General features: G+C 30.8%; 3 protein-coding genes across 12 annotated transcripts in view; all 3 read left to right on the forward strand.

The window, feature by feature from the left end:
- LOC112771648 (probable sesquiterpene synthase) overlaps positions 1-2,725 on the forward strand; it is a 149,708-nt gene extending 146,983 nt beyond the window's left edge. Inside the window, exon 6 of the mRNA XM_072225592.1 lies at positions 2,624-2,725. Within this exon, the coding sequence (XP_072081693.1) occupies positions 2,624-2,725 (102 nt within the window). The remainder of the gene's footprint in view (positions 1-2,623) is intronic.
- Positions 2,726-2,868: 143 nt separating this feature from the next.
- On the forward strand, positions 2,869-6,916 carry LOC112773068 (probable sesquiterpene synthase). Its single transcript, XM_029294773.2, has 5 exons — positions 2,869-3,002; positions 5,314-5,532; positions 5,694-5,838; positions 5,920-6,165; positions 6,477-6,916. Exons 1-5 carry the CDS (start codon positions 2,869-2,871, stop codon positions 6,771-6,773), a joined length of 1,041 nt encoding a protein of 346 aa, XP_029150606.1. The 3' UTR covers positions 6,774-6,916.
- A 1,529-nt stretch (positions 6,917-8,445) lies between these two features.
- LOC112771212 (protein SHOOT GRAVITROPISM 6) lies at positions 8,446-13,561 on the forward strand. 10 transcript variants are annotated; one of them, XR_011876090.1, is made up of 13 exons: positions 8,446-8,851; positions 9,128-9,189; positions 9,291-9,414; positions 9,532-9,649; positions 9,777-9,928; positions 10,473-10,562; positions 10,673-10,750; positions 11,111-11,178; positions 11,559-11,658; positions 11,763-11,897; positions 12,592-12,633; positions 12,976-13,058; positions 13,236-13,561. XR_011876090.1 is itself a non-coding variant. In XM_072224571.1 (12 exons), the coding sequence occupies exons 5-11, from the start codon at positions 9,917-9,919 to the stop codon at positions 13,048-13,050; spliced, it is 558 nt and encodes a 185-aa protein (XP_072080672.1). In that variant the 5' UTR covers positions 8,446-8,851; positions 9,128-9,189; positions 9,291-9,414; positions 9,527-9,649; positions 9,777-9,916; the 3' UTR covers positions 13,051-13,058; positions 13,236-13,561. The 10 variants fall into 10 exon arrangements, 8 of the variants coding, with proteins under 8 accessions (XP_072080672.1, XP_025671659.1, XP_025671660.1 ...); XR_011876091.1 differs by having other exon boundaries at positions 9,527-9,928; XM_072224571.1 differs by lacking the exon at positions 12,592-12,633 and having other exon boundaries at positions 9,527-9,649.
- Positions 13,562-13,971: the final 410 nt, after the last annotated feature.

Here is a 13,971-nt window from a genome sequence, read left to right on the forward strand (position 1 = left end):
TCCAACATTTTTTTATGAAGTTCATATTATACCCATCACTACTTGGTGCTTTACTGGACTCACAGTCCCAAACTGCCTGCCGTATTTTCTCAGGTGATGACATCACCTCTAGATCTGCTGCATCTTCCTCATTAATTTGCCTTACCATCCCATCACGGAATCCAATCGTAGGAGCATATTCCTGCTGATACAATTCTTTATAAAATCCTCTGATCGCAACCTTTATTCTGGCCTGGTTCTGCACTAACCGTCCATTAATTATCAAAGAGTCGATCTTGTTGTTCCTCCTTCTAGTCGACGCTAGGTTATGAAAGTACCTAGTGTTTTTGTCCATATCTCTAGCATGTTGAGATCGAGACATCTCCTTCCAATAAAAGTACCTAGTGTTTTTGTCCATAATCTCATTTTCATAAATCATATAAAATGAAACAAACTTTGGATCTAATTTTTAAAATCAATTTAATCAAATTCAAATCATAAAATATCACATAATATACTATTTTTAAGAATAATATTTTTTTCTTTTACTTATGTATGTAGGGACGGACCTAAGTTAGAGAGAGGGGGGCATTTGCCCCCATTAGATGATGAAAAATTGATAATAATTATATATGAATGAATATATTTGATTTTATTATCTTTGTTTCTATATTAAATTATAAATTATTTTTTTGAGAATTATGTTAAAAAAATATTTTGTTAGATTTAATATGCAGTTGTATATATCGTATTAAATTTAATTTAGTATCAAAACTAAAAATAAAATAATAATAAGTTGTGATAATATATTTTTTAAAATAATCAATTAGTTCATTACTAAACTGATGTTTAATTTTTTAAATATAAGTAAATTTTTTTTTCTTCAAAAATTGGTTGAGTAAGAAAAAATATTACCTATATATCAAATAATAGAAAAAAATTATAACAAGCTAACTTTTAGTTATTCAACATTACTACTTTTTTAGTTATAAAAATTCTCAATTTTTTAGAGACTTAAAGGTTTGAATTTTAAGATAAATAAGATAATTTTTTAAAAAAAATGGACTGATATTAATTGAAATTAGTTGAAAAAAATTAACTTTCTAATTGAGTTCTAATTCATATTCTTTGTTTTAACTCTTATACATAATTATTATAAATATAAGTAAAAGTATCAATTTTTTTATGCATATATATAATTTTAATTTCAAATTATAAATATTTTTTTGTGTCTTTCAAATTATAAATATATTAATGTTTAATAAAAATTTATTTTAGTATATTTTTGCTTTTAGTATAAAATTTTTTTAGGTCTATCACCGCATATATTTCAATTCATATTACATAATATGTTGAACATGTATTAACTTTTATAAATATAAAAGGTTAGATTTAGCACCTATTATATTCCTAAGTTTAATAAGAAAATCAACTATTTTTTAGCTAATATTTATCAGTAAACTTTTTGGACATTGCTCTTTTATAATAAATCCTAAATTTTAAAATTTTAATCTGAAATATTAAATTTAAAATTTTAAATTTTAAATATTAATTTTTTCAAAAATAAATATTAAAAATATTTTTTAATAAAAAAGTAACTAGTATTAACTATATATCTTTTAATTTTTTTATAACAACAAAAATAATGTAAATTTGGTGACAACATTTATCAAATAATACTATTTTTTTTCCATGCAATACACACCTATATAATACACTCACACATATTAGATGGGTTCTTTTTTTCCTCCAATAAAACTTAAATTCGAATGTAGTTATTTGAGAGGAATATAATATGCCACTCAGCCAAGTCTCCAACTACGTCTCCCTTTTAATTTATGTAATTCCTAGACCTGTCCTCATCAAGCCCATTTCCTTTTTTTGATAGTCATGCCAACAGGGTGGGCGGGCCGGGGTGATTTCTTAAAAAAAAAGAAAAGAAAACCAAAAAAGAGAAGTTTTTTTTTTTTTTTTACTTTTTAATATTGAAAACTTAAAAACTTATTTATCAACCCGAATCGAATAATTATATATATAATTGGAACATAAAGCATTATTTGTACCAGTTTCATTTGTATTATTAGATTTGATTTAAGAATTACATCAAATCCATAAATTCCACAATAAATCATCATATAATAATGTTGATTGGGTTGATCATATATAGAGATATCAAATAAATGATATACTACTCTAATTTGTTAATTTTTCTCTCTTTTGAACTAACATATATATTAAACCAAAAATATTTACAGGGAGTCAACGAAACTGTGAAACAAGAAGTTCAAATGCATAAGAAAAAGGTGAAGATGTATTTATCTTCTAACGATAATAATATCTTACAAAAATTATGTTTAATTGACTCAATTCAACGTTTGAGTATAGCTTATCATTTTGAACATAAAATCAACGGAATATTAGCCCAAATTCACAATGATTTTATCAACAATATTGTTATAGAGGAGTGTGACCTTCACTTTATTGCATTATTTTTTCGTTTATTCCGACAAAAAGGATATTACATTTCATCAGGTATGTCTAAAGCTCTTTTTTCTATCTTATATATAATTACATTACTAAAAAAAATTCATACCAATTGTTAATTATGAATTCACAGTAGTTAGTATATATGTGAATTATATAGATGTTTTCAACAAATTCAAGAATAGGAAGGGAGAATTCGATGAAAAAACTCTTGTTCAAGATGTTCAAGGAATGTGGAGCTTGTATGAGGCTACATAGTTAAGAGTTCATGGAGAAGATATATTAGAGAAAGCACATAAATTCACATACAACAAACTTAAGTCCATCACCAATCAATTGAGCCCATCTCTTGCTAACCAAGTCAATCAAAGTTTAGAACAACCTCTTCACAAGGCAATTCCAAGAATGAAGGCAAGGTCATATATGTCTTTTTATGAAGAAAATCCTTCCTGTGACAAGGTTGATCTTCTAAGCTTTGCAAAATTGGATTTCAATATGGTACAAAAATTATATAAAAAAGAAATTGGTAGTAACACCAAGTAAGTGCTATACTTCTACTCAAGTTCTCCTAGCTAGTTTATTTCCCCACACACAATATATATATATATATATATATATATATATATATATATGATTGAAATTCTTAATACTTATTTTATAATAAATAAATGAACTAATTATTCAATCAATCTAATTTAGTTAGTCAAATACTTTTAGTTACTATTAATATAAAGGGCAAATGACTTAACTAAATGAGTTGGATCACAAAATTACATGGATCCCCTAAAATGAACAATGTTACTTCAATGCTCTAAAATACATTTTAATGTAAATCAAATTAAATTAGGCCAATTTAAACATTACAGTAGTAAATCAAATGAATATAATTCGAATTACTATACATATATATAAATCGAGTGTACTAGAGGTCGATTTACTAGCAACTTGGCTCCATCCATTATAAATCGAAGCAACTGCATGGCGACATGGGTAGTGGAGGGTTTGAAAGTACTCGCAATTGCAAGATCGATCTCTCAACGACACTCTATAAACACCAAACACCCATCTTGGCAGCTCATCGTATGCCTTCTCCCAATCCCTATATATCTGCGAGACAGTCTTCTGCTTAATTAGTCAACTACACATTCCTGTACGTAGGTCTGAACCCAAAATATGCATCCATCGCATTCTGCAAAACCTTAATGCACACAAAAGCATCAGCTCTAATCATAAGAAAGATATAAGCAGATATGACATGATAATCAAGCTTGCTATAATCACTGGAGATCGAGGTGGCCAAACATGTATGAGGTCCGTTATACCGTCTGACCTCCCAAATACCTTTCCACTACCATAGCGTGATCCGAATCAACCATTGCAGTTATTTCTGAACTCCTTGCACTTGTCGTAGTACTTATCATGGTTCGATTCCATCACTTTGTACTCAACCCCATGATGGATGCTATAAGTTTTCACACATAAGATGACTTCTTCATTGTTCTGAAACTGCTAACCGACTTGAAACTCAACTAGACCTGCGGTGTCCTGTGAATCTCTCGCGCCAAAATCAGATTGTACATCCAGTAACCCCTCTACTCTCATAGCATCCAAGTCTAGAGTCGAAAAGTACGGGAGATACTGTTGAGTTCCCAAGCTCGATGGTCCCGGCCCCCAGGACTGATAGGAATACTCCTCTTTCTATATCATCATTACTGTCATCAGCAATCGTGGCGGGCTCTACATCATCGTCCTCCCTTAGGACATTTTCCACCGCATCCGGTTCTCCGACAGCCGTAAAAATCGAAATCATAACAGTAGTATTCATGTTAGGACCTTATTCTGCAATCTCGTCATGATGTAGATTAGCTGCAAAAAATGGAGATGTCACTATATCTCAATCTATTTCATCCCATGCAGACCCAAATTCTATAGTACGGTATCATGAAAATTAACCAAGCTCATAGAGGGTCTGATAAAGACGCTGCTCAACAGATTTTTATTAGTAAACTTCATTTTCAATTGCGTTTTTTTCTTGATCGTGCTTTTGTAGTGCACAAGAACTAGAAAACTATCCTCCATAGCCATTTTGAGTGTCACTCTTGTGTGGGTTCAATGTTTTGCTCGTATATATAGGAATTTTGGAGGTGCTTTAAATCGAATTAAATTATTTCAATTTAATCTTGTTATTTGTTTAAGGTGAATATAATTAATTGGAGTCGAATTACCATTCGGTGCTTTCAAATTTAAATTGAATTTAATCCATTCGATTTACCTTAGTATATTATCATTCCAGGTGAATCGAACATACTACAGTCGAATTACTAACATGAAACCTAAATCAAATTCTTTTAATTTGATTTATTATCTAAGACACTAAATCAAACTTAATCAATTCGATTTACATTTGCATTGTAAATCAACGTAAGTGAATTCGATTTACATGAAATTAAACTATTTACGTAACACTTCTCCGTTTAGGAAATTCATGTAAATTTTGTTTCCAATTCAATTGTTTATGTCATTTGCCCTAATATAAATGACAATTAAAATCAAAATAGAAATATGAGGCCCGAATTCATCAAGTTTATTTATTTTGAGCACGCATGTTATAATAATTTTTTTTATTTTTAAAATAAACATAAAAATGCAACCTTAGTTGATTGCTTTAGAGTACGTGGAAGATAGAAAACAAATTGTTATTTTCTTATAATGAAGAAATAGATAATGATTTGTTCATTGAGTTATGAAAGTTATTCAAAAATAGAGCATTCGTTAATTATCAAAATGTAAATAATAAAAAAAACTCCTATCATTAACCGTCATGGCATGACCTAATTAGTTGTATTACAGGTGGTGGAGAGAATTAGATTTTGCAACAAAGGTTCCTTATGCAAGAGATAGGGTAGTTGAAGGATTCTTTTGGCCTTTTGCTACGAACTCTGAGCCTAAATATAGCACTGCAAGACAAATGATAACCAAATTGTCTATATGTATCTCTCTTGTGGATGATACTTTTGATGTTTATGGCACAGTTGAAGAACTTGAACTCTTCACCAAAGCAATCCAAAGGTCTGATTTTAGAACAAGAATTCACCAGTCTTTAGATGCTATCTCAATAAAGGGGGAAAAAAATATCTTTGTTGCACGCATAATAATCTTAATCACTTTTCACTTTTCAGTCCCATGATTTTTTTCACTTTTTCTTAATTTTCAGCCCTTTTATTTTTCAGATGGGATATTCGATGCATTGAGTCTCTTCCGGATTGCTTTAAAGTTATTTTTAATGCAATTATGGAATGCTGGATGGAAATAGAGGTTTTCATGAATGATGTGGGTGGAGACTCAAACTTAGTGTTGCAACATGTTAAACAGGCTGTAAGCTTTCATTCATTAGACTTATTGGTTTATTGATTAATAATCACTTTAATTAATTAAATAACTTTATTATACCTGCAGTTTTCTAATATAGTACAAGCTTACATGGTTGAAGCAAAATGGTGCCATGAGGACTATATTCCAACATATGATGACTACAAGATTAACGGAATTCTCACTTCAGGAAACCCATTGTTCACAACAATGTTCATTGCTCTTGGAGAATTTGCATCCAAAGAAATGTTTGATTGGATTTCTAATATTCCCTTCATCTTAAAAGCCACATCATTTGTTGGCAGACTAACAAATGATTTGTCCTCACATAAGGTAGAGGTTTGTCTAAGTTTTTTTAATTCTATTTAATTAATTTGGTATATATATATATATAATTTAATTTTAATACATTGTCAACACAAAATAATTTTATATAATTACGTAATATTATATCAATAAAAATAACTATTTTTAATATTGACTCTCTAAATAAACATTTCAAAAATGATATGAATGAAAAATTGTATAAAATATTTTATAATATTTATACACTAAAATGACTTTAATTTAATTTTATAAATTTTGGAATAGTGCCGGGTATAATTAACTGCTGCTTTTTAAATTTGATCAACATGTATGTGTAGTTTGAACAACAAAGGAAACATGTTGCTTCCGCAGTAGAAAGTTGCATGAAGCAATATGACTTCTCAGAAGAGGAGGCCTATGAATTCATCAAAAAGGATATCAATGATTCTTGGAAGGATATGAACGAAGAGTATCTCAAATTAACTGAGGAAATCCCAAGACCCATCCTTGATTGCATTGTTAACTTGGCACGCATATGTGAGTTTATATATGCAAACTTTGAAGATAAATACACCAACTGTGAACTTCTGAACGATCACATCATGGCACTGCTTTTGGACCCCATCGTCGTGTAGCAGTTTCCTCAAGAAATAAATTGTTTAACATTTGTTCTAAATAAATAATTCTAACAAATTTTATTATAATATAATTAAGAAACTGAGACTAAAATCTAACATGTATGTTGTTTAATTTCTCTTTGTTGATTGTTTGTGTTATACTATGTTGTTTGCTATTTGCAATAAGTTAAATAAGGTTATACTTTGTTCTTTGTTGTTTAATTGTTTTTCTTATTTTTGTTAGTGATTTGAAGCTTCTATATACTCCAAGATTAGTCGTTAATAATGAGATCATTTTTCTTGTTCTAAAAAAAAAGACAAAAATTAATTTGTAAATGAATTTAAAAATGGAAAAATATTGAAAAATGGATGAATGGCGTATTATGCACAAATGTGGATTTGCTAGTCAGAAACCACAAAACATAACCTACGTTTTGAGTGGGACGAAGATCAAGAAAATGTTGGTGCCTGCAAAACTTAACCTGCGATTGGCAGGGCAGGCAACCGAATTTCGAAACGAGGGCTAGCTGGTGTCTCCTGCATGCAGACTAGAGCAGGTGTTGACCAGTATTGGACTCGGCAAAACGCAGGCTGCGTTTGTCAGTCGTGCAGGGAAAATCGCAGGTTGCGATTGGCAGCCTCCCAAGCTGCATGCGCGACACGTGTCGTTGAGGATGGTGAATCCGCTTATAAAACCAAAACGCAAGTAAGTCCAAGGGTGAAAAAACGTATAGTGTAAAACGAGAGTGAGAAAGGTTGCTGAAGAAGAACTGAAGAAGGAATAAGAGTGAAGAAGCAAGTGTGGGAGAAAAAAAGTATACTTTGAAGGGTTTGATAAAAATGGTTCGTGATTTTACCAAATCGAAAGAACACATTATTGAATATCTGAATCATCCTCAATGGGTAAGTAATTTTTTTTTATTTTGTGATTAATAAATAAATATATTTATTTATATTTTATGTATTTGTGTTTTAACTAATAATTTTATTGTTATTTTCAATGATATTATTATTATTATTAATTTTAATATTATTATTATTATTGTTATTATTATATTATTAATGTTGTTATTATTATTATTATTATTATTATTATTATTATTATTATTATTTAATAATAAAAAATACTATTTCATAATTTTTGTATTATTTTTAATAAGTTTTTATTATTTTTTAATAATTTATCAGTAATTTTTATGATATTAACCGTACTGTGTGATAAATTATAAGAATAAAACTGTTTAGAAGTTTTTTATTATTTTTTAATAATTTATTATTAATTTTTATGATACTAATAGTACTGTGTAATAAATTATAATAAATAAAACTGTGTAAAAATTTTTTATTATTTTTTAATAATTTATTATTAATTTTTACACTACTAGAAAATTAGTTATTACAGACGGATATTTTCGACGGATTTTATCCCTCGGAAATACAGACAGAATTTTAGAGGGATTTTTTTGTCGGAAAACAAAAAAATGAATTAGCATAAATTACAGACGGAAAACAGAATCCGTCGATAACTCTGTCGGTAAAATTATTTTTTTTCGTGAGAAATGATTACAGACGGAAAATTAAATAGGTAAAAATGCTATTTTTATTAAATTATTACAGACGGAAAAATTCGTCTGTAATTTAAAATTTTCCGTCGAAAAATTTTAATTTAAACCTAACTTCTCCCCACCCTATCGAACCCCTTTCACACACACAAAATCACATAACAAACGAGTTGCTCCTCTCTCCTTCAACGAGTTTCTCCTCGCACGAGCTTCTTCTTCTCCTTTCCTCACTCACAGCGCCACCGCCGCCACCCTAACCACCGCAGCTACCTTCTCCTTCTTCTCCTCTCTTTTAAACACTGAACCAGTAGAACACAGCCCCTATCTCTCTCGTTTTTTCTCGTTCGTAGAACAAATCAAGCTCAAGTTCCTGTTCTCTTCGTCTCAGGTGAGCTCCAGCACGCTGGCGCCACCTGTAGCAGCGTCTGTCCCCACCACCGCCGCGCCTCTCCCTCTCCTTTTATCCCCACTCAGTTCTGGCTCGCATATCTTCTCAGCGCCATAGCCATCATCTCCTCCAGTCAATGCTTCCAGGTTTTAGTTTCAAAATTCTTTTAATTTCTGTTAAGTTCAATTAATTTTGTTTAGTTAGTTTGATTTTAGTAATTAGTTTAGTTAGATTTGTTTTCTGATTAGTGGATTTTTAGGTTTTGATTAGATTAGGTTTAGTTAGATTTGTTTTTTTCTGATTTTAGTAATAAGTTTGATTTAAAATTTGTTGTTGAAGCTTTTTTCCTCATGGTTTTTCAATTTTTGGTGTTTCCTTTCACTGCATTATCTTTTTTCTTTTGCTGCTGCTTCTTGCTGCAGTGTGATAGTGATCCTTCTACTTGGAGCTACATCAATGATCATGTTCATTTTCATATAGGACAGTAAGTTTGACTTGCTTCAGTAATAGAATATTCTGGTTGTTTAATAATGTAGAACATATGCATCTAGATTCTTTAAACTTTCTTACTTTTCATTGTTATAGGTGGTATGCTTAACTTGGGATATATGATGTGGCTGTCAAGCATATGATGGAAATCTTGGCCTGCAGTCACCAGTCCAAGGAAACACAGGAATTATTCCTTAGTGACTTTCTTCAAACTGTGAAGGTGATAGTGACTCTATTTCCTTTTCAGATCTCATGCTTAGAACCTGATTGTTAAAATACTGAACTGCCAATAGTTTGATTTAATGTAATTCCTGAAGTAGTGTGCTTTGTAGAACAGGTTGGCGATGTAGGACCCATTCTTGATTTGATGGCTGTGGTTTTAGAGAATATTTCTACTTCTACCCTCCTAGCCAGAACAACAATTTCTGCTGTCTATCAAACCGCAAAATTAATCAGTTATGTCCCTAATGTGTCATATCAGAAGAAGACAAGCATTCCTACATAGACTGGAAATAACATTTCTACCTATTCAGCTTTATTCGTTTATCTAAAGACATAGGGTGTTTTCTGGACTTATTCCAGGCTTTCCCTGATGCCTTGTTCCATCAATTGCTTGTGGCCATGGCTCATCCGGACATGAAACACAAATTGAAGCACATAGTGTCTTCTCTATGGTGCTTATGCCATCAATGGTTTCTCCTTAGTTGGACCAGAAAACAAAGATGGCTATGAAGGTACAGAGTAATAGCTTCCACATTCAGCATGATAGTTTCTCTAAGCAGAACACTTAAATGGAAAACTGCTAGAAGGAAACACGGTTGCAGGAGTTACTGGGGATAAAAATGCTGTTCCAATTTATTATGAAATGCAATTAGCTATTTCAGCAACTTAAAAATAATATTTCAAGTTGGTGTCAAACTGGAGCCTGCATTTAGTGGCAGTGGCAATAATTTTGACAGCAAAATTTATCTTTATAGAAATGGAAAAAAATGCTATTCATAGCCTTTTAACTAATCCCGTTAGCTTTAAAATCTATTTATCCAAATCTGTTTTCATATTTTAATTAATTTTTATAATTTAATGGTGATATGAATTGCTTTGTCAGGCATCCAATTACAGGGTTTTGGCATTTGTAAATGTTTCTAATTTAAATTGTATGCTTTTCTTTCTGTTAGTGGGCTTGTTATCTGTATTTTATTGTTTCTAATTACTTCAGAGATTTAAAACAAAACACCTTTTTCATAAATAAATTTAAAAATAAACACTCGTTATTTGCAGGATTTGATGCTTACTCTGTCAACATTTCTACCTGTAGTTTCTATAAATAATGACAGCAAAGATCAATCAGATTTCTCAATTGGACTTAAGGTAATACTATCTGTTCTTACTGTAAGATTCCAACCTTATTGAATATTTATGACACTGATTGTTGATGAAAAAGGTTAAATGTTCTTTTTTAATTCAATAATTTTTGGCAGATGTATAATGAGGTACAACGTTGCTTTCTCACAGTTGGCTTGGTGTATCCAGATGATTTGTTTCTGTTTCTTGTAAATGTAAGTTGTTGAAAATCTAGTTGAAGTGAATTTTCTATTCTGTTGATAAAAAAGGAAAAGAATAGTAAGCTGAAGGGAGATTAAGTTATACCATGTAAAGCTAAATAACTTGCTAGAAGAAATTAGACCCAGACTAAATATTAGATGAAGGAAGGCAATCAGTTGAACTAGTTTCTGGTTTGATTTAAAGTTGAATCATGTCCTATTTCTTTTATGTATTTTTGTTAGCCTGTGTGTTATGTTGAGGAAGGTGCCTTATTTGCACTGATGTTTCTTCCTTTTCCAAGGAGAAAATTATTTTGTTTCTCCTAATATGATATAAAAGTGTTGCCTTTTTGGCTACTTTTCTTTTTCTTTCAGAAATGCAGGGTGAAGGAAGAAACATTGACCTTTGGTGGACTTTGTGTTTTGAAGTATCTTTTACCAAGGTTCTTGCTTTTCTGTTGCTGGTGATAATTGTCATGAATCATATTTTCAGAAAGCTTAATTTGTTCGGTAGATACATGAATAGCTTTATACCTTCAAATCGCATCAGGCAATAACATTTTTTGGGGCTGCAGCCCTGATAATGCTTGGGTCCACTGTATCTTCTACTGAAATTCAGCTTTTATTTGGAAGATTGAGTCGTAAACAAGGATTGAACTCTTGGCTGCATTTGGTTATAGGAGCTCTAATACCACCAGGCCATGAACTACCTTACCAAAAAGCTTAGACTATATTTGGGTTGAGGGATATGACTAATTTGGTACCTTAACAGTTACTGTGTGTTATTATCTTGTGTAAACTGACCTACAATTCTTATCTGAAGGTTATTTGAAGCTTGGCATAGTAAAATACCTCTACTTGTTGAAGCTGTAAAGTCCTTGCTAGAGGAGCCGAGTTTAGGTGTTCGGAAAGCACTTTCTGAGGTAATCCATTATGAACCATGTTCATGTAATTTACTTCTGAACTAACACAGTTTCTTACCCTTCACTTTCTTTTGGTTTTTCCTGCCTTCCTTCTTTTCTTGTAGTTAATTGTGGTTATGGCTTCACATTGTTACTTGGTTGGTTCATCTGGAGAGTTGTTCATTGAGTATCTTGTGCAGCACTGTGCTTTAACTGACAATAATCACGGTGATCTTGACATCCTGAATAAGAGAGTGGAGGTAAAATTTCTCCCCAATCCTTGCTTCTCAATAAACAAGTGCCACTTGTGTACAATGATAAGACCATGATTGAAACCAAAATTTACTTTCTTAAATGCCATCTTAGCTTGGTGATGATCATGCCAGAAACTTATATTGTTGTGCCATGATTCAATTTATAAAAGGAACTATGCCACAAACATATAATTAGAAAGGGTGATGAGCAAGGCTCAATATATATATAGGACCCACATAAATTACATAACACCCAACCTTTTTCAGATATGTTAATCATTCTGAAGACAAAATAAAGAAACCTAAATTACACTTAGCTTCTCTTTACCAACTTCACATGGATAACGTACCAGAAACATAAAAAAGGGGTGTACTTCCCATGCATCTTTATTAGTTCTTTAGTCTTTACCTTTTTGTTGGTCGGTATTTAATTTGGTAATAAAGAAGAAATTGTATATTGTGATTTAAATAAAATTGCTCATGCACTATATCTTACTCTATTTAAATAAAAAAGCCCATAATTACATGAAAATGATTGAAAGGTATATGACATAGAGAGAGCATAACAGAAGGTATTAAAGAATTCAAGTATGGAGACTTGAAAGTCTTAATAGATTGAAAATAAGGTATATTAATTTATAATTTATTCTATTTAGTGACAATAACAAATTATATTTTATATATATATATATATTGGCAGGTGAAGGAGAAAGAACAAGTCCAACTAAACAACTTGAGTTAGGTGATTCAGAATTGATTTGGCCACACTTTTCTTAATCTTTTGAAAAAGAAAATTTGGCATTTTTTTTGTTTTTGTACACAAGTGTTGGTGGCCGCCATAGGAGGGGGTCCATGAACGAAAGCTTCTTCAAAATAGAAGCCCAAGGTTGAAATTAAAATAATTAAAATAAAAGCCACATCTCGAGCTTTGTATACAGTTATTACCTGAAGAAGGCTTTGAATTCTAAATATATTTTGTTTAAATTAGTACTAATGATTAGAACCATGTTATATACTAACTAATATTAGAGCTTTTGATTTGAAGTAGTGGTTTATGCTCCTATGCTTTCACTTTTTGTTGCAGGTTTGCTTATACTTTAATTTGTACTGGTGTTTTCATGTGTGTGGTAACATGTCTAGGACATATGGCAGTAGGTAGCATGAATGGTTAGTCTCTCATGTGTATCCTTTTTTATTGCTTGTGTCAAGTGTATACGGTAGAATGGAATAGCTAACAAATTTTATTATTCTTGTAATTAAGTTATTAAAGAAAATATTAAAGAAAAAAGACTTTTTATTGGTCAACTAAGTGGAACATTTGGCTTGCTGCACTTTCTATTGTAGGAGAGATCAAGCACTCTCAAGCTGCTCATGTCACCAACTTGTGGAGGGACTTCTCCAGTGAGTTGATTGTGGGAAAGATCAAGTGCTTCTAATTTCAACAGATTCCCAAGAAAAGCTGGGATTTCACTTGAGAGATTGTTGTATCTGAGGTCTAAATTGATCTGGAGATTTTGGAGTTTTTCAATTTCTGTTTTAGTATGGAAAATAACAGCTTTTAGTATGGTTGATAGTTCTAGTATAGTTGAATAATACATTGAGGATTATAGTTGATGTATCAATACATTTTGTTTATATTTTGAATTATATTGACTTGTTTGTTTATTATAGTACTTTTCTTTTAGTTTGATAATACGAAGAATTTGTTTATTTTTTGAAATATTATAAATATTCGAATACAAATTAGATAAAAATTTGTATTAAATTTATATTTATTTTGTATGAAAATAAGTTTATTTTGTAATTAGAAAAATAAAAAAAATTATATTTTACCTTACTGACGGATTTACAGACGGATTTTCTGTCTGTAATTAGAGTGTAAGATGATTTTCCAAAATTCAAATTACAGACGGAAAATCCGTCTGTAATTACAGACGAAAAATTCGTCGGAAAATTTGTCTGTAATTACAGACGGAAAATCCGTCGAAAAATCCGTCTGTAATTACAGACGAAAAATCCGTCAGAAAATTTGTCGCCTTTGGGAAATGGATAGAAAATTTACAGAGGAAAAATCTGTCGG

Source organism: Arachis hypogaea, chromosome 18, assembly GCF_003086295.3.
Source record: "Arachis hypogaea cultivar Tifrunner chromosome 18, arahy.Tifrunner.gnm2.J5K5, whole genome shotgun sequence".
NCBI lineage: Eukaryota > Viridiplantae > Streptophyta > Magnoliopsida > Fabales > Fabaceae > Arachis > Arachis hypogaea.

Bases quoted from the DNA above. Each gene is read 5' to 3' on its own strand.
- LOC112773068 (XM_029294773.2), top strand. From the start codon at position 2,869: ATGAAGGCAAGGTCATATATGTCTTTTTATGAAGAAAATCCTTCCTGT. The intron at 5,533-5,693 runs GTCTGATTTTAG...TTTATTTTTCAG, and splicing joins TTCACCAAAGCAATCCAAAG to ATGGGATATTCGATGCATTG. The intron at 5,839-5,919 runs GTAAGCTTTCAT...TTATACCTGCAG, and splicing joins TGCAACATGTTAAACAGGCT to TTTTCTAATATAGTACAAGC.
- LOC112771212 (XM_025815875.2), top strand. The intron at 11,179-11,558 runs GTTCTTGCTTTT...TCTTATCTGAAG, and splicing joins TTGAAGTATCTTTTACCAAG to GTTATTTGAAGCTTGGCATA. The intron at 11,898-12,975 runs GTAAAATTTCTC...TTTTTGTTGCAG, and splicing joins TCCTGAATAAGAGAGTGGAG to GTTTGCTTATACTTTAATTT.